The 19,731-nt window shown below is 45.0% G+C and overlaps 1 protein-coding gene across 1 annotated transcript in view; it reads right to left on the reverse strand.

The window, feature by feature from the left end:
- GLRA1 (glycine receptor alpha 1) overlaps positions 1–19,731 on the reverse strand; it is an 82,468-nt gene that overhangs the window by 5,017 nt on the left and 57,720 nt on the right. Inside the window, exons 4-8 of the mRNA XM_036848568.1 lie at positions 18,374–18,597; positions 15,328–15,410; positions 13,969–14,106; positions 11,285–11,499; positions 1,570–1,716 (exon numbers count right to left, since the gene is read on the reverse strand). Coding sequence (XP_036704463.1) covers positions 1,570–1,716; positions 11,285–11,499; positions 13,969–14,106; positions 15,328–15,410; positions 18,374–18,597 — 807 coding nt within the window. The remainder of the gene's footprint in view (positions 1–1,569; positions 1,717–11,284; positions 11,500–13,968; positions 14,107–15,327; positions 15,411–18,373; positions 18,598–19,731) is intronic.

Raw genomic sequence — 19,731 nt, forward strand, 5'->3', positions numbered from 1 at the left:
GCTAGCTGAAAATCACATACCAAAGAGGCAGAGTCCTTTGTCACAGCACCTTGTAACTCGGTAGACAGCTGTTTTCAGTAGGTCAACCTAAAGCAGCTAGGGCCTTGGTGTGTGGCAGGTATGTGGTGTGGCCTGACAGGTCAGAGTGTATGAGCCCCTGGTTTTCCTTAACCATTGATGGAAACACTTCCAGGTAACCTCTGTGACTGGCAGGTCTCTTTTTTCATTAGGTTTTTTATCCCTTTGTCCATTTGTTCAACAAAAGCCTATTGCATGTTCACTGTCTATCAGGCCTTGTGTTAAGCACCAGGGATGTAGCACTGAGCAAGAGGAGACAGGGTCTCTGCCCTGAGGGAGCTTATCATTCAGTGGACGATGCGCAGTAAACAATCACATGATTGAATGCATAATTATAACCCAAGATAAATGTTCAGAAGGAAAGAAACTGAGTTCAGCTAGAGTATGGTCTTCGCTGGCATAAACGGTGTCTTTGTGCAAATTAGAAGAAAGGCATCCGCCTCTTGGGGTGTATGAATCGAGATCCCTTCCTCTGGCTGATAGAGTCCACGCCGGGGCAGGATTTAGAGAAGAGCACCTCCTTGGCTGGGGGCCCTTGTAGGATACAACCTGCACGACCATACTTAACAGCCTGACATACGCACCTCAGTACAGGACCTAACCTTGACTAGGATATCAAGGAAAGATGCCTCAGCCGAGAACTGGAAAATGAGTGGGTTCATAGCAGGCAAAGTGCACCGGAAGAGCAACCCAGGAGGAGAGAACCAGACGCCTAACGTCCTGTGCGTGTGCTTGAGGAACTATGAAAAAAGCCAGTGTAGATGGTGCTCAGAGAGCAAAGGAGGAAGTGATGTGAAGGTGAGGCTGGAGAGAAAAGCAGCTTCTCTGATCCGCAGGAGAAAGGTCTCCTGGGGAAGCAGTTATGGACCAGGATGTGGAGCCAGTTTTCTCCCACAGGCTGCATGCTCCCCAGTGGCGCTTGTTGGTTGGGACACACACAGCCTCTGAGTTAACAGAGGTTGGTGACTTTTCAGAGGTGGTGTGCCAAGTATTTCTTTATTCAATTCCTCATAAGGTGAGAGGATCCACTCTGGGGGAGAATCTTGCTGGATGCCCTTTTCTTGGAAGTAGGAATCAAAGGCCTGGAAACTGGACATTCTGCTCTTAAGATCTCACCTTTTGTGGTGCAAATCCCTTCTGGAATCAGGCCCATTGAAATAATTGAAATGTTTTCCACCCTGTAGAAAACACCAACAGACACCCCCTCTGCCTGCCATGCTTTGGGTTTACAGCTAGTTTCTATCTTGACACGGTCAGTGTTTGCTCCATCAGTTCTGTCTTCGGGTGTAACCTGATAATTAGTGTTACTATCTGCCTATAGACCCAATCAGGGCATTGTTTATGGGAGGGGAAGCTAGGACTTCCAGAACTTTGACCCCTATTTTGTGCCTGCTTTACCCACTGAGAAGGATGGTCCAGTGAAACAAGTATCACAAGACAGAGCTGCCTGGCACTCTTCCGTTTGCTGCCAGCAGCGAGCCAAAGGCCTACCTTGTGATGTCTTCGCTTCCTCCTGAATCGGAGCAGCTCTTTGTGCTGCCGAGACACAAAGTTGACAGCGGCGTACTCGAGCAGGGCTGAGAACACGAAGAGCAGGCACACGGCCATCCAAATGTCAATGGCTTTCACATAGGACACCTGGGGCGGAGGTGGGGGAAGAGCACAGGGAAGTGAGGAGAGAGCAGAGGGAAGTCTTGAGTACCGAGGAATGTTTTCTGCTCCTTAGGACCCCCTCCCCCATCACTCACTCACTGCTGTCCCCTCTCAGCTGGGATATTAAGGTGGAGGGTGCAGAGGGAAACAGAAGAGAAATGCATCAAGAAGACAGGACAGAATATTGGGGAAAAAAGAACATGGTGCCTAGAAGAGCCCTAAAGAGAGGGGGACGGTGTGTCTAGCATTATTGTTAAGTGGAACAGAATGTGGTATTTAGACTAAAGCTCTAAATAGGAACAGAATTTGTACCTAGGGTTAAAACTAAGTGGAGGATGTCAGTGCGAATGGCAGAGTAAGATCTTCAAAAACTCTCTCTCCCCATAAAAGCAACTATCAAAAACGGTCAGAACCAGCTTTTTTTCAGAACTCTGTTAAGTAATCAAAGTCTAACAGCAATCCTGTAAGCATTTATTTAAGAAAATCAGCTGGATCTCAGTAAGAACATCAAGCTTCATGGCATTAAAAAACCCCCAGCTTTATTGAGATATAATTCACATATCATACACATTTAAAGTGTACAATTCAACGGTTTTATACATTCACAGATATGTGCAATCATCATCACAGTCAATTTTAGAACGTCTTCATCACCTCAAAAAGAAACCTGCTATCTTTTAGCTATCATTTCCTTATTCCCCCAGTTGTCTTCCTCCAGTCCTGGACATTTCATATGAATGGAATCATACAATTTGTGGCCTTTTATGACTGGGTTCTTTCACTTAGCATAATGTTTTCAAGACTCATCCATCTGGTAGCATGTGTCAGTATTTTATTCTTTTTTATGGCCAAATAATATTCCATTGTATGGATATAACACATATTGTTGATCCATTTATCAGTTGATGGACAGTTTAGGCTGTTTCTACCTTTTGGTTATTATGAGTAAAGCTGCTGTGAACATCAGTGTGTAAGCTTTTGTGCGGATGTACGTTTTTATTTCCCTTGGGGCTTTGTGGTGTTCTAAGTTGCCCTATTCCCATTCTCTCATCCCCAGCTCTGTGCTAGCTTTGAAATCCAACAGCCTGCAAGCATGGTGAACACGAGTATCCTGATAGCCACTGCATGGGGCAGAACAGAGTAGGAGCTTCTTTAAAGCTGCATTCTCAGGGAATTGTTATTTGACCAGTTTTGTGGTTCTCTGAGAGATCCCACTCACAAGGCTGTTTTTATTTGACCTGACTTGGAGCTGGTCCAGTGTGAACAGCTTTTTCCTTGAGGGCATTTGTTGAAAACAATCATTGGCAAGTGTTGAACATTACATCAGCCCCAGGCAGTTGGTAACAGTTGAGGCAAACAATAGGTTGATCAAAAAGTATAAAAGGAAAATCTGGGGAATGAGCTGTCCATAGAGGGCTTTAGGAAGCTATGATATATTCCTGGGAATCTATGCACATTCTTAGGCCTGTGTGTATGCTCAGGGAAGAGCCGAGAAGGCTCTTAGCACTCAACTCTGAATAAACAGGAAGGCTAAGGCAAAGTTGTAAACTGCTTGGCTGAGTGTTGAAAGTATATCCTAACACACACAGAGCCCCTAGGCAAAGGCTGGGAGATTTATTGGGTGCAGGCATTTAAGGAAATCTCTTAAGTTCTTAGCTAACCACTAAGCTAACTGTAGAGACTTCAGTGGTCCCACACAGCAAAGAATACAGACATTACAGAATTAGTTCTGTAAAGTTATTAAACAAACAAACAACAACAAATCCTGAGGAGGGAGGAGAATCTGATTTCCAGAGATGCCACATTGTATAATGTAAAATGTGTAATTTTCAACAACAAATCTAAGACATACAAAGAAACAAGAAAATACAGTGAATGCAATGGACTGAATGTTTGTGTCCTCCCAACATTCATATGTTGAAATCCTAATCCCAATGCGATGGTATTTGACGATGAAGCCATTGGGAAGTAATTAGGTCATGAGAGTGGAGCCCTCATGAATGGGATTAGTGCCTTTATAAAAAGAGTCCAGAGAGCTAGCATACTCTCTTTCTGCCATGTGAGGATACAACAATACGTCAGCAGTTTGCAACTGGAAGAGGATACTCACCAGAACCAGACTATGCTGACACTCTGATCTCAGACTTCAAGCCTCCAGAACTGTGAGAAATAAATTTATGTCGTTTATGAGCCACCCAGTCTATGGTACTTTGTTATAGAAGCCTGGACTGACTAAGTCAGGCCCATACATAGGAAAAAAAGCAGTCAAAAGAAGCTGTGCCTGGACTTCCCTGGTGGCGCAGTGGTTGAGAATCTGCCTGCCAATGTAGGGGACATGGGTTCGAGCCCTGGTCTGGGAGGATCCCACATGCCACGGAGCAGCTAGGCCCGTGAGCCACAACTACTGAGCCTGCGTGTCTGGAGCCTGTGCTCTGCAACAAGAGAGGCCGCGATAGTGAGAGGACCGCGCACCGCGATGAAGAGTGGCCCCTGCTTGCCGCAACTAGAGAAAGCCCTCGCACAGAAACGAGACCCAACACAGCCAAAAAAAAAAAAAAAAAAAAAAAAAAAGAAGCTGTGCCTGAGGAAACCCAGATGTTGGACTTAACAGACAAAGACTTTAAATCAGTTACATTTTTAATATGTTCAAACAACTGAAAGAAACCTTGTCTACACAACTAAAGTATGAGAGGGAATTCCCTGGCCGTCCAGTGGTTAGGACTCTGCGTTTCCATTGCAGGGGCCACGGGTTCAATCCCTAGTCAAGGAACTAAGATCCCACAAGCTGGGCAGCCTGGCCGAAAAAAAAAAAAAAAAAAGTGTGACAACAAAGTCTCACCAAGTAGAGCATGAAATAGAAGTTACAAAAAAGAACCAAATAGAAGTTCTGGGGTTAAAAAGTAAAATAACTGAACTGAAAATTTTACTAGAGAGGATAACAGCATATCTGAGTAGACAGAAGAAAGAATGAATGAATTGGAAGAAGAATCAATGAACTTGAGGTTATCCTGTTTGAGGAACAGAATGAAGAAAAATGAACAGAGCCTCAGAGACATGTGGGGAACCATCAAGTGCACTAACGTATGTTTGATGGGTATTTCTGAAGAAGAGGAGAAAGAGGCAGAATATTTGAAGAAATAATGGCAAATATTTCACCAAATTTGATGAAAAACACTAATGTACACATCTAAGAAACACAATATACTCCAAGCAAGATAAACTCAAAGAGATCCACACCTAGACATACCATAATCAAACTGTCAGAAGCCAAAGAAAAAGAATCTTGAAAGCAGAAAGAGAGAAGCAACTCATCATGTACAAGGTATCCTCAATAAGATTAACAGCTGATTTCTCTTTAGAAACAATGGGGTCTAGAAAGCAGTGGGATGAAATTAAAGATGACCTAAATGAATGGGAAGACATCCTGTGTTCATGGGTTGAAAGACTTAATATTATTAAGATGGCAATACTCCCCAAATTCCTATATAGACTCAATGCATTTTTAACTAAAATTCCTTTTTACTGTTGTTGCAGAAATTGACAAGCTGATCTTAAAATTTATATTCATGTTCATATGGAAATGCAAGTGACCCAGAATAGCCAAAACAATCTTTAAAAAGAGCAAAGTTGGAGGACTCACACTCCCCAACTTCAAAACTCACTATAAAGCTATGGTAATCAAGAGAGTGATACTGACATAAAGATAAATATACTGGGGCTTCCCTGGTGGCGCAGTGGTTGAGAGTCTGCCTGCTGGTGCAGGGGACACGGGTTTGAGCCCTGGTCTGGGAAGATCCCACATGCCGCGGAGCAACTAGGCCCGTGAGCCGCAACTACTGAGCCTGCGCATCTGGAGCCTGTGCTCCACAACAAGAGAGGCTGCGATAGTGAGAGGCCCGCGCACCGCGATGAAGAGTGGCTCCCGCTTGCTGCAACTGGGAGAGCCCTAGCACAGAAACGAAGACCCAACATAACAATCAATCAATCAATCAATCAATCAATCTTTAAAAAACAAAAAAGAGAAGGGGAGAAACAAATTACTCAATAAAGAAGTTACTCTGTGTAAATGTGCTGAAAAAAAAAAAAAAGATAAATATACTTATCAATGGAATAGAATTGAGAGTCCGGAAATAAATCCATACATCTATGGACAATTGATTTTTGAGAAGAATATAAATTCAGTGGAGGGAAAGACTAGTCTTTTCAACAAATGGTGCTGGGATAACTGGATATCCACATGCAAAGGAATGATATCCCTCCATATACCATATACAAAAATAAACAAAAATGGATCAAAACCCTATATTTAGAGCTAAACTATAAAACTCTTAGAAAAAAATGTATGTGTAAATCTTCATGATTTTGGATTAGGTATTAGTTTCTTAAGTACGATGCCAAAAGCACAAGCAACAACAGAAAATATAAATTAGACTTCATCAAAATTATAAATTTTTGTGCATAAAGAACATTATCAATTAAGTAAAAAGACAACCCATAGAATGGGAGAAAATATATGCAAATCACATATCTCATAAGGGTTTTAAATCCACAATACACAAAGAGCTATTACAACGCAACAATAAAAAGGGAAATACCCCAATTAAAAAGTGGGGCAAGAGATTTGAATAGATTCTCCAAAGAAGATACAGAAATGGTCAATAAGCACATGAAAAGATGCTCAACATTATTAGTTATTCAGAAAATGCAAATCAAAACCACGGTGAGATACCACTTCTATTAAGATACTTATAATCAAAGAGATAGAATAATAAGCGTTAACGAGAATGTGGAGAAATTGGAACTTTGGCAGGATTGGCAGGATTATAAAATGGTGTAGCCACTCTGGAAAATAGTTTGGCAGTTCCTCAAAAACTTTAGCATATAATTACATATGACCCAACAATTCCACTCTTAGGTATATACTTATAAGGGTTGAAAACATATGTCCACACAAAGACTTGTACACAGATGCTCATAGCAGCATTATTTAAAATAGGCAAAAAGTGGCACAACCCAAATGTCCATCAACTGATGAATAGATAAACAAAATGTGAAATATCCATACAATAGAATATTATTCAGCCATAAAAAGAAATGAAGTAGTGATACATTCTACAACATAAATGAACCTTGATAATATTATGCTAAATGAAAGAAGTCAGTCATAAAAGTGCACATGTTGTGTGATTCCCCTTAGCTGAAATGTCTAGGATAGGCAAATTCATAGAGGTAGAAAGTGGATTAGTGGTTGCCAGGGGCTGGTGGGAGCAGGGAACAAGGAGTGACTGTTGATGAATATGGGGGTTTCTTTGTGGGGTGATGAAAATGTTCTGGAATTAGCACTGAGGGTGTACAACTTTGTGAATATATTAAATGCCACTGAATTTTGTGCTTTAAAAAAAGCGAAGGGGGGGCTTCCCTGGTGGCGCAGTGGTTGAGAATCCGCCTGCCAATGCAGGGGACACGGGTTCAAGCCCTGGTCTGGGAAGATCCCACATGCCACGGAGCAACTAAGCCCGTGAGCCACAGCTACTGAGCCTGCGCGTCTGGAGCTTGTGCGCCGCAACAAGAGAGGCCGCGATAGTGCGAGGCCCGCGCACCGCGATGAAGAGTGGCCCCCGCTCTCCGCAACTGGAGAAAGCCCTCGCACAGAAACGAAGACCCAACACAGCCAAAAATAAATAAATAAATTTATTAAAAAAAAAAAAGCGAAGGGGGAAGAATGTCATGTTGAGTGTAATAGCAAACGAAGCCAAGTATCAAGTCTAGTGTTAACAATGAGTGGAGTAGAATGTTGAGTCTAGTGAGGGGGAATGTGGCGTCAACTATTAATAGAGAGTGGAGCAGTATGTTGAGCCTAACATAAGGAACAGGAAGCAGAATATTACTCCTGCTGTTGCAAATGAACAGAGCAGAAAGTGTTGTCAGTTGGTAACAGTAAACAGAATTTGGTTTCAAGCTTTTACAGTAAATGTAGCAGAATGCAAAGTCTAGCGTTAATAGTGCAAAGGGCAGATTGTTGAGTTTTCTTGTGAGGATGAATAGAGGAGAGAGTGGTGTCTAGTGTAGATGGCAAGTGGAGTAGAATGTCATGTCTCACATTAAAAGTTAATGGTAGAGGGACTTTCCTGGTGGTGCAGTGGTTAAGAATCCGCCTGCCAATGCAGGGGACACAGGCTCGAGCCCTGGTCCGGGAAGATCCCACATGCCGTGGGGCAACTAAACCCGTGCACCACAACTACTAAGCCTGCACTCTAGAGCCCACAAGCCACAAGTACTGAGCCCGTGTGCCACAACTATTGAAGCCCACACGCCTAGAGCCCATGCTCTGCAACAAAGAGAAGCCACCGCAAAGAGAAGCCGGTGCACTGCAAGAAGAGTAGACCCCACTCACCGCAACCAGAGAAAGCCCATGAGCAGCAACAAAGACCCAATGCAGCCAAAAAAAAAAAGTTAATGGAAGAGTCATGTCATGAAAAACAAAAAACAGTGGGGAGACTGTTCTAGATTAAAAGAGCAACTGTATGCAGTATGAATGTTTATTGGATCCATGTCCATTGATGACAGTTTTTGGACAATTGGGAAAATTTAAAGGTTCTATATTAGATGAAATTATGGAATTATTTCTAATTCATTAATACTTATTCAATTAATATTAATTTTTTTAGATGTGATAATATCATTGTGATCCTTATTCCTTATTTATTTATTTATTTATTTATTTATTTATTTATTTAATTTATTTATGGCTGTGTTGGGTCTTCGTTTCTGTGCTAGGGCTTTCTCTAGTTGTGGCAAGCGGGGGCCACTCTTCATCGCGGTGCGCGGGCCTCTCACTATCGCGGCCTCTCTTGTTGCGGAGCACAGGCTCCAGATGCGCAGGCTCAGTAATTGTGGCTCACGGGCCCAGTTGCTCCGCGGCATGTGGGATCCTCCCAGACCAGGGCTCGAACCCGTGTCCCCTGCATTGGCAGGCAGATTCTCAACCACTGCGCCACCAGGGAAGCCCCTTATTCCTTATTTAGAGGTGAATTGTCATGTCTGTAACCTTCAAATGATGCAGCAAAAGTTGCATCTATCTACTTACCTACCTACCTACCTACCTACCTATAAATAGAGATAAAGTAAATGTGGCAAAATGATAACAATTGGCATCGAGGTGAAGGCTTTTAGGGTGTTTGTTGTATATTCTTTCAACTTTTTCTATATCAAAACAATGTTAAAAAAAAAATGTTAAGTGCAGTACTGCATTGGAAATGGTGCAGAATGTTGCACTTAACATGAGGCTGAAGGGAGCAGAGTATGGCATCTGGTATTAACAGTAGAGCAGAATGTTGTGTCTGGTGATGAGTGAGTAATGGGGAATGTGGCTCCAGCAACTATAGTGAATGTAGTGGAACACAGCACCTAGCATTAAAGGAGAGTAAAGCAGAATGAGGCATCAAGCGTTCATATGACAGAAATCTCTTGAATTGAATTCCTATACACTAATGATGAAAAATCTGAAAGAAAAATTAAGGAAACACTCCCATTTCCTATTGCAACAAAAAGAATAAAATACCTAGGAATAAACCTACCTAAGGAGACAAAAGACCTATATGCAAAAAACTATAAGACACTGATCAAAGAAATTAAAGATGATACAAACAAATGGAGAGATATACCATGTTCTTGGATTGGAAGAATCAACATTGTGAAAATGACTGTACTACCCAAAGCAATCTACAGATTCAATGCAATCCCTATCAAACTACCAATGGCATTTTTCACAGAACTAGAACAAAAAATTTCACAATTTGTATGGAAACACAAAAGACCCCGAACAGCCAAAGCAATTTTGAGAAAGAAAAACAGAGCTGGAGGAATCAGGCTCCTGGACTTCAGACTACACTACAAAACTACAGTAATCAAGACAGTATGGTACTGGCACAAAAACAGAAATATAGATCAGTGGAACAGAGTAGAAAGCCCAGAGATAAATCCACGCACATATGGTTACCTTATCTTTGATAAAAGAGGCAACGATATACAGTGGAGAAAAGACAGCCTCTTCAATAAGTGGTGCTGGGAAAACTGGACCAGCTACATGTAAAAGAATGAAATTAGAACACTCCCTAACATCATACACAAAAATAAATTCAAAATGGATTAAAGGCCTAAATGTAAGGCCAGACATTATAAAACTCTTAGAGGAAAACTAGGTAGAACACTCCATGACATAAATCACAAGCAAGACCCTTTTTGACCCACCTCCTAGAGAAATGGAAATAAAAACAAAAATAAACAAATGGGACCTAATGAAACTTAACAGCTTTTGCACAGCAAAGGAAACTATAAAAAGACGAAAAGACAACGCTCAGAATGGGAGAAGATATTTACAAACGAAGCAACTGACAAAGGATTAATCTCTAAAATGTACAAGCAGCTCATGTAGCTCAATATCAAAAAGCAAACAACCTAATCCAAAAATGGGCAGAAGACCAAAGTAGACATTTCTCCAAAGAAGATATACAGATTGCCAACAAACACACGAAAGGATGCTCAACATCACTAATCATTAGAGAAATGCAAATCAAAACTACAATGAGGTATCACCTCACACCAGTCAGAATGGCCATCATCAAAAAATCTACAAACAATAAACGCTGGAGAGGGTGTGGAGAAAAGGGAACCCTCTTGCACTGTTGGTGGGAGTGTAAATTGATACAGCCACTATGGAGAACAGTATGGAGGTTCCTCAAAAAACTAAAAATAGAACTACCATACGATCCAGCAATCCCACCTCTGGACATATACCCGTAGAAAACCATAATTCAAAGAGTCATGTACCACAATGTTCATTGCAGCTCTATTTACAATAGCCAGGACATGGACACAATCTAAGTGTCCATCAACAGATGAATGGATAAAGAAGACATGGCACATATATACAATGGAATATTACTCAGCCATAAAAAGAAATGAAATTGAGTTATTTGTAGTCAGGTGGATGGACCTAGAGACTGTCATACAGAGTGAAGTAAGTCAGGAAGAGAAAAACAAATACCGTATGCTAACACATATATATGGAATCTAAAAAAAAAAAAACCATGGTTCTGAAGGACCTAGGGGCAGGACAGGAATAAAGACACAGACATAGAGAATGGACTTGAGGACACGGGGAGGGGGAAGGGTAAGCTGGGACGAAGTGAGAGAGTGGCATGGACATATATACACTACCCAATGTAAAATAGATAGCTAGTGGGAAGCAGCCGCATAGCACAGGGAGATCAGCTCCGTGCTTTGTGTCCACCTAGAGGGGTGGGATAGGGAGGGTGGGAGGGAGGCTCAAGAGGGAGGAGATATGGGGATATCTGTATACATATAGCTGATTCACTTGGTTGTACAGCAGAAACTAGCACAGCATTGTAAAGCAATTATACTCCAATAAAGATGTTAAAAAAAAAGAAATAGTGACTAATTCCTTGTGCTCGCCTTATCTCAGGCAGGGAAGGGAGAGGTGTGTCCTCCTTACCTGTCCTGGTGTTCCGTGCTCTTGGGCGGTAGGACTTACCTTGGGCAGGGATGCTCGGGAGCCTGAGCTCTGGGTGGTCATGGTGAGCACGGTGGTGATGCCCAGGCCCACGCGGGCTGGGGCGGCATCCATGTTGATCCAGAAGGAAATCCACGAGAGGATGACAATGAGCAGGCTGGGAATGTACATCTGGATCAGGTAGTAGCCCATCTGTCGCTCCAGGTGGAACCGGGCCTCGATGCAGGTGAATTTGCCTGCAAGAAATGATAGTGGGAAGGCCAGGTAGCCTTGGATAGGAACAAGGCTTTGAGGTCAGAGCAACCTCGACCAGAGTCCTGGTTCAGCCTCACACTAGCTGTGTCCTTAGGTGAGTGTTTGCATCTTTCTGTGTCTCAGTTTCCTCATCTTTGGTAAATTGGGGATAAGGATAATGATGATAATAGTAATGATAATAATAATACCAACCTCATATGGTCACTCATGGTTACTGTGATGGTAAAATAAGATGATGCCTATAAAGAACTTAGCACAGTCCTCACAAACCATTAATGCTCAGCATGTCATTTGCCGTCATCCCCGTCAACACTATTTTGTTGCTAAGAGTGGGCCCAAGTGGATCATTCTCTATCCTTCTGCCAGTTATGTTCCCCAGAAGTGACTCATTTCTGTTACTTCCTCTTGTAGAACCTTTCTCTCCTTCCACCTCTACCCATACAAGAAAGTCCCCATTACCTACAGGGAAAAGTTCAAACTCTTTAGTCTGCCCTTCACGGTCGAGCTCTAGCCTGTTTCCACCCCATTTCCCTTGTTTCTTTACTCTACTCATGACCCCCTACACTCCATCCCTTGCCTTGATCATCCTCTGTATCTTCACACTTCTGAGTTTTTGAGCCTGATAATCCCTCTGCCCGGAAGGCCCTTCTTCCGCCCCACAACCAGCCAAAGAAATCCTCCCTCTCCTTTTTGGCAGTTTAACTGTGAAGTCTCCCCTAGGCGGAGTGCTCTGTTTTTCCTGTGTCCCTTCAGCTCTCTTCACGTGATCATCAGAGCCTTTAGGGCATAGTACACTGAGTTAGTAGGCAAGTTGATCTCACTCTCTCTCTCTCTGTCCTCTGCACCAGACTGTGGACAGCTCTTCTCCTCCCAATCTGTGAATCCCTGGAACTGGGCTGGGCCATCCCATGGTGGCATCTTAGCTCCAGTCCACTGATGCACAGTTACCAGGGGATTTTCTACAGCTCCCTGGACAGCACCTTCCATGTGGACAGGGCCTTGCCAGTCTTCTCTCCTTGAATCCACAGAGCTAGCCCAGAACTCAGCTCTCACTTAAATGTGAATAGTGAAGGGCAACTGAGATGATGTATGAGAAAACGCTGTGTAAACAGTAAAGGGCCGTGGTATGTGAGAGTCTGTTGTGATTATTTGATTCATGGGGACTCACTGCTAATCAGAGTACAGTTGGCCCTCCGTATCTGTGGGCCCTGCATCCTTCAGTGAGGAGGGCCAACTATGGTCTTGAGCATCCCTGGAATTCGGTAATTTGGCGGGTCCTGGAACCAGTTCCCCTTGGATATTGTCTCTGAGTCTCAGCTTGCCCAGGGATGAAGAGAGTATTTTTGAAGGTTCTAAGATATCTCCGAGGTCACTGGAAAGAGACAGCTGTCCTAAACAGACCGGCACCCAGGCTGCCTGCTTTTTTTCTGGGCCTTTTACTTGCATCAGAACCCACAGTGGTTTCTCTGAACCCCTCGCCTTCACCTCCTCTTCTCCTGGGCCCCTGTCCCAGCCTGTCATGTGCCTCCACTCCACTCAGCTGTGTTCAGACAGCAGCCCCCCGCCCAGCTCCCCAGCGTGGCATACTAACTGACTGCCTTTTGTCCTCAATGTTCCATGAGCTCCTTCCCAGCCTGAAACAGGGCAGGCAAAGCCAGTCTTGATCCGACCCCACTTCATCCCTGTGTTCAACCTTCCAACAAATGCTGGGCTAGGCATAGGAGATAGAGAGCTGAGCTAAAAAGTGGGGTTCCCTCCTCATAGCTCAGTCCAGGGGACCCTTTCCAACTTCACTGTTTACTAATCCTCAGTGCCAGCTCCCAGCTCCCCACTGAGGTCTAATGTGAACATTCTCTGTGCTTTTGCCCTCTCAGAAATGCCAGTCCCGGGACTTCCCCAGCGGTCCAGTGGTTAAGACTTCACCTTCCAATGCAGGGAGTACAGGTTCGATCCCTGCTCGGGGAGCTAAAATCCCACATGCCTCGTGGCCAAAAAAAACCAAAACCAGAAGCAATATTGTAACAAATTCAGTAAAGACTTTAAAATGGTCCACATCAAAAAAAAAAAAAAATCTTAACAAAAAAAATAGAAATGCCAGTCCCTCTGTGATAGACACTGCTAGATGTCCTCCCACTGTCAGCTCTCCCTTCTGCCTTAGGGACAGGGTCCGTCCTGAGCTGGACATACTGCTACCTGGAAAAGAGACTGTATCTCCCAGCTCCCCTTGTAATGAGATGTGGCCCAAGCTCAAGTTACTTGTCCCAGGACTCACAGGAAGAAAGTGTGGGAGCCACTGTTTGGTTTTAAGGGACATTCTCTTAACCACTAGGTAATAAATACGGAGATAGATCCACCACGGGTACCTCGGAAGATCCGTTGGATCAGTGACTGAATGAATGTTTGCAATGACCTCTGGCCCTGGCTGGGTTGAGGTGGGCCCTCGCACGTACCTGTGTTGTAATGCTTGGTGCAGTATCTCAAGTCCTTCTCCTCCTTCAGGATAAACTGGGGCAGAGTCAGTCCATCTGCCACCTGCACAGCCCCCTGCTCCTGCCACTCAAAGATGAGGTCATTCATGGTGTATCCAACTGGGATGGGATCAGAAGAAGGAGCAGTCACCGCCCGGAAGCTCTTATCTGAAGCATGTCAGGGGTGCTTCAGGAAGGGCGTCTAGCATGAAGCACGTTAGAAGCAGAGAGGCATCAGACACTCAGTGGAACTCATGAGACTATGTTGCTGCTGCTGTTTTTTTCTCCCCACAGGAGAGGTTAAAGCTGGTTTCGCTGTTGACATCTACCCCACAGCCCTTCCACCTCTCTTACCGCCCCCCTCCAAGCCTCCCACCTTAGCTTGTCCTCTTGCCCTCACGCCTCAGTCCCATGGTCAGATTCAGCTGCCCTCCGCTATTTTTGCCTGTGCACCATCCTTGCAAGCCCCCTCTTGTGCCCCCAGCAGATTTCCCTCTGGGGAATGACTGTATGGTATGCTGTCCTGGCGGGGCTATCAGTTGGGGGCCAAGGTGTGAGATGGTGACTCAACTAGGCCAATCAGACTCTCTGCCCCAGGACTTTGTTGAGTAAAGTGACAAAGGGTTCGGAGTTGGCTGGTGCAGACTCTCCTCAGACGTGGTGCTCCAAGGGGGTGGTCTGTTAGTTGCCTAAATGCTCTGGCCTGGTTCTTGTACTTTAACTTTTCCTTCAAGTCCATGTGGAACCCCTATGTCCTTCCACTTAGTTCTATTCTTTACATGAGCCAGATTGGTTTCTGTGTTTGCAATCAAAGAAGTGAGCTACCCCATCTGTTAAAATCTTGGTTCACCTGTGATCTCCTCCATAAAGCCTTCCCCATACCCTGTCTCCTTCCCAGTCAGAAGGAAGTGCACTTTCTGCCTTGAGGCCACAGCATTTTGTACGTCTAACCACACACTTACCACTTGCTGCCTGCCTTAGAGTTATTTGTGCGGAAGACCTCTCTCTCCCCTGCTGGAGTGAGCATCCCTGTGAGTTCAAGGACCATGACTTATTCAAGCTATTGCTCCTCCATTCCTGGCGAGCATGTTCCCGGGGGACATGGAACAGTGCCTCTTTGGAGAATGCTGCTGGCTCCAGAGCTGAACTTCAGTCAGACAGTGTTAGGGACGTTATATTTCTAATGCGTTTTCTAAGAGCAAAGCCCCTCATCTGGTATTTTGGGCTATTACAGTTATCTCCTGGGGTTCAGTGGTTAGGAGCAGCTGTGTGGGAATTTCTGCTGGTCCCATGGGGATAGGAGAGTCTGGTTCTTTTAGAGGCCTCATGCAAGGGACTCACAGCTTTCCAGTTGCATAATGCACGTCTGGACGTCCATGGGGAAATTCTTCAAGTCCATGGGGCAGGCCAGTGTCAGGGTGATTCTGGGAAGAGAAAGGAGTCGTATGATGCTGGATCCACAAACCAGAGAAGCTGTGCCTCCGTTCCAGTTACTACTGGAAAATCAGTTATCTAGGAAAGGCCAAGGAGGCTAGGGAACCAGTGTTTATTGAAATAATATATGTATATTTCCACATCAGAGAGATAAAATTGGTTGCCTAAAGTCACACAGAGTCAGTGGAACTTCTGGGCTTCTTTGGCGTCTGTCTGGCTTCTAGAAACTTGCCTTTAGCAAGTTGCCTGAAGGCCTGTAGGCCATGGGCTACCTCCATCCCTTCTCTTCTGTAGAGCCCTCAGGTAGGGCAGAGCCTGAATTTTAAATTGAGCACCACCAGGCCTCAGGTATCCCCAGGTGCACCTGAATGTAGCAGGTGCGCAGGTGGTTCTTGGCTTCTCCCTTCACACACTGGGCTCATCAAAAGTGATTTCCAAGAGGCTCCCTGCATGTTGGGTGTCCAACACAGCTGACTCGCGTCTACGGGCTCCTGCTGGGGTCAGTTGGGGAGTGGTGGTTGCTCCAGGCGTCTGGGCTAGCTGTTTATTTTGGGTTGTTCAGCCCTGGCCGAGACTGCAGCCTCAGAACCAGAGGGAGTCCCCTTAACAGAATCCAAGGTCTGCAGCTCAGCTGCGATGCAAGGCTTCAGCTTGAAAGGCTTTGCCAGCATCTGAGCCCCTGCTGCAGGGAACAGAGAAGAAAGGCTCATGGAGGCCAAAGAGACTTAGATCATCAGGCCAACTCCTGCACCGGACAGGTGAGAAAACTGGGATGCAGAGAAGGTTAGGCGGAGAGGCATGTCAGGTCACACAGCCAGCTGATGGCTCAGCCAGGGTTCAAAACCACGTCTCCTGGCCTTTGGATTTTGAGCTCGTGTGTTTGCTGGCGGGCTTTCTAGCCCTGCTATCCTGAAAAGCCAACCTCAATACCCGAAGACCCCTAACTGGTGGTCTTGTGGGGCTTAGCTGCTGGCACCTCGGCCCCACGTGGTGAGGCCCACGGCCTGGCGCGAGCTTCCCCCTCCAGCTCTCACCCACGGCTGTGGATTCGGGCCCTTTAAGCACAAGGCAGAAGCAGGGAGGGAAAGGGCAGGGAGAGGGAGGGGAAGAAGAGGGGAAAGAGGGAGCGGGAGAAGGAGGGGGAAGGGAAGGGAAAGTGCACGCAGTTGAATTTCTAGAGATAAAAGCTCCAAAGTGGGGCAGCCGTCACACTGGGTGAATTTCCTGAAGTTGAATGACCTTGGAACATCACTTTCTGCTGATTTGTCCTTCTGTCATGCTGCACTGGGGCTTAGCTTCCTGGAGATATGAAACTGAGCCTGGCTGCAGCAGAATCCAAGCCAGCCAGGGCCTCGGTGGCCATCCTGAGCCCGGCACCCTTCCAGTCTGGATGCGCGCTGGGTGGGGCGGGCAATGGGTGAGCAAGGCCATGTTGGCCTCGGATTCCTCCCAGTCTGCCTTTCCATGGTGCCTCCTTTACCTGCTGAGGTCCCTGAGTCCCCTCTCCCACCCAGCCTGCTCTCAGGGGAGACTCTGAATCCAGTCACCTTTGGGGATTAGGATCTGTGCGGCCTCTCCAATGGGCTTGGACACGTAAAGCTCATGTCCTAATGGAAATAAAAAGATATATTCCCCTGAGGGACTGGAGGGGCAGGAGAGTCATTTAGGACCAGTGTCCCCCCCTTTTTTTTTTTTAAACTTTTTATTTTATATTGGCGTATAGCCGATGAACAATGTTGTGATAGTTTCAGGTGCACAGCAAAGCGACTCAGCCATACATATACACGTATCCATTCTCCCCCAAACTACCCTTCCATCCAGGCTCCCACATAACATTGAGCTGAGTTCCCTGTGCTACACAGTAGTAGTAGGACCAGTGTCCCTTTAAGCTCTTTGAAATAAAAACATATTCATTCATTCATCAAATATCTGAGTGCCTATTTAATGCTCTGCACTGTTCTTCTAGGCTCTGAGTGGGCATTAGGTGCACACTAACAGATTAGAATCTTGGTTCTGCTACTATGTAGCTGTGGGAACTCTGGCAAGTTGCTTAAACTTTCAGATCCTCACTTGTCTAATCTGCAAAGTGGGCATATTAAAGCCTACTTCATAGGGTTGTTAGGAGTATAAATAATACATATAAAGTCTGAGCCTAGTAGGTAAATTCCCAGTGAATGGTACATAGTAAGGATATAACATGGACATTGGTCCTTCTCTCCATGCCTTGGGGGAGGAGACTGAGAATTAGGTGGGTTGGGAGGGGTGCAGAGTGTGGCAGGAAGCTCTGAAAGTTTGCCCATAACCAGTGTATGCAGGATATCCCCCAACTGGGGAAGGGAGTCCCAGCAGACTCAGTGCAAGGAGTAGAGGATAGAAAGGCTTTATAGAAGGGAAGGAGCAGCCCTGGCTTATACCTGTGAGCAGCACCGTCCACCTGGCAGGCCATTTATGTTGAAGTTGCTGTGATTTTTCACACTTTGCGCCTTTGCTCGGCTATTTTTAAAAATTATGATAAAAACGTTTAACATGAGATCCACCCTCTTAATAAGTGTTTAAATGTACAGTAGAGTATTGTTAACTGTAGAGCAGCTCTCTGGAATTTATTCATCTTGAGTAACCGAACGTTCCTGGGGTCAGCATTGTCTTTGAATATTCTTTTCCCATCTTGTTTTATTGAAATTCTGGGTAAGCTTGGGGGCCTAACTTTAACTTTCCCTCTCTAGGATGCTTCCTTGGTACCCCCCCCACCGGTTATAATGAACTACTCGCTTCTAGGAGTTCCCGTGGTATTTTATTCTTACTTGCTGAGTGTAAGCTGCAGAGCTGGCTCTGCCTATTCTGTAAAGATGCTCGGTTGTCAGGGCCTGTTCACCTCTGTCTGGCCCTCCTCTGAGTGTCTGCTCCCACAAGGTGTGTCCTGAGGATGGAGGGGACGAGCCTGTACAGAACTCACCTGATGCTGTAGAGGACATTCCCATTCCGGGAGATCCTCAGCAGTTTGTTGTCCGTGGTGATCTCGTGGAAGTGGGCCCCCTTCTCATTGGCAAAGAACAGGTCAGGTTTCCAGATGGAGTCCAACATGGATGGGTCCAGGTCCAGAGAGTCATCCGGGTATTCGTTGTAGGCCAGCCGGGGGTCGTTCCACTGCTGCCGTAGGAAGATGTTGACCCTATAGTCCTACAGCCAGGAGATAAGGAGGTGGACTCAGAGTTAGGCCCTGGGATGTCACATCTTGGAGGGCCCAGGTGCTTTCGGTCAGCGCTTCCCAAAGCCCCTTCTGGGGGATGCTATCAGAGTGTGGTTGCATCTTACATGGGGATGAGACGTAAAGTCTGTGCATCAGGCAAAAATCAGGGCAGTCATAATTATCCCTGAAAATTCTCTAGATGCCCTATTAAGTATATTCAACTTTGAACTGAGATTATTTAAATGTTATTCTTTCTTCTGAAAAATTTTAAAAATGAAGTTCATACTGATGTAATAAACACCTGTTTATCATCCTGTTAACATTTTGTTGTGTTTGCTTCAGTTTTTATTAGATAAGAGAAATAATACATCACAGATAAAGCTGAAGTCCCCCTTTTATTATCAACCCCATCAGTGCAGTAATTCTTATGCCCACTAAGGTTTGAGAGTCACTATTCTAGACAGATTGAAGGAACAAAAGAAAAGTCTAAAAGCTGATGCCTGAGCATTCACACTATTTTGCCCAATTCCCAAGCAGTGAAGGAAAGTTGGGTGGAAGGATTTTATAGTGTTCTGCTGGTCTTAGGGTTCACACCACTCTGTTTTAATACTGGCCTTCTGTTACCTTCTATAACGTGTTGATTTGTTTGTTTGGGGAGGACTAATAGATGCCACATCTTACTGGAACCCAGCGCTAAGTTAAATGCTCTCTGATGGGACAAAAAAAGTCACGATCAAACCAAGGAGGGAAATGTTTGATTAAACCAAATGTATCAGATTTCTTTATGGCAGGACTTCTCAGAGACCTTAATATGCTAAGGAGTTGTGTGCATCTCCAAGAGGGGAATAGACTATGCAACATTTCCTTGATTTATTTTGGCCATAGAACTCTTTTACTTTGTGCATGCGGCTCATCTTCTACAGAATGTGGGTTAGAAATTGCTGTCCTAGTCAAAACCACCCCTTCCCCACCTTTTTTTTTTTCCAGATGAGGAAACTGAAATCTAGAGAGAGTTGAGACTGGCCGTGTCTCTCTGAAAAGGCAGAGCAGAGTTGATTTTGAAGCCCAGGTGCCTTGACTCCTAGCTGAGGATTTGTTCATTGGGTCTTAGAGGGACTTAAAGA

This window comes from Balaenoptera musculus, chromosome 3, assembly GCF_009873245.2.
Source record: "Balaenoptera musculus isolate JJ_BM4_2016_0621 chromosome 3, mBalMus1.pri.v3, whole genome shotgun sequence".
NCBI lineage: Eukaryota > Metazoa > Chordata > Mammalia > Artiodactyla > Balaenopteridae > Balaenoptera > Balaenoptera musculus.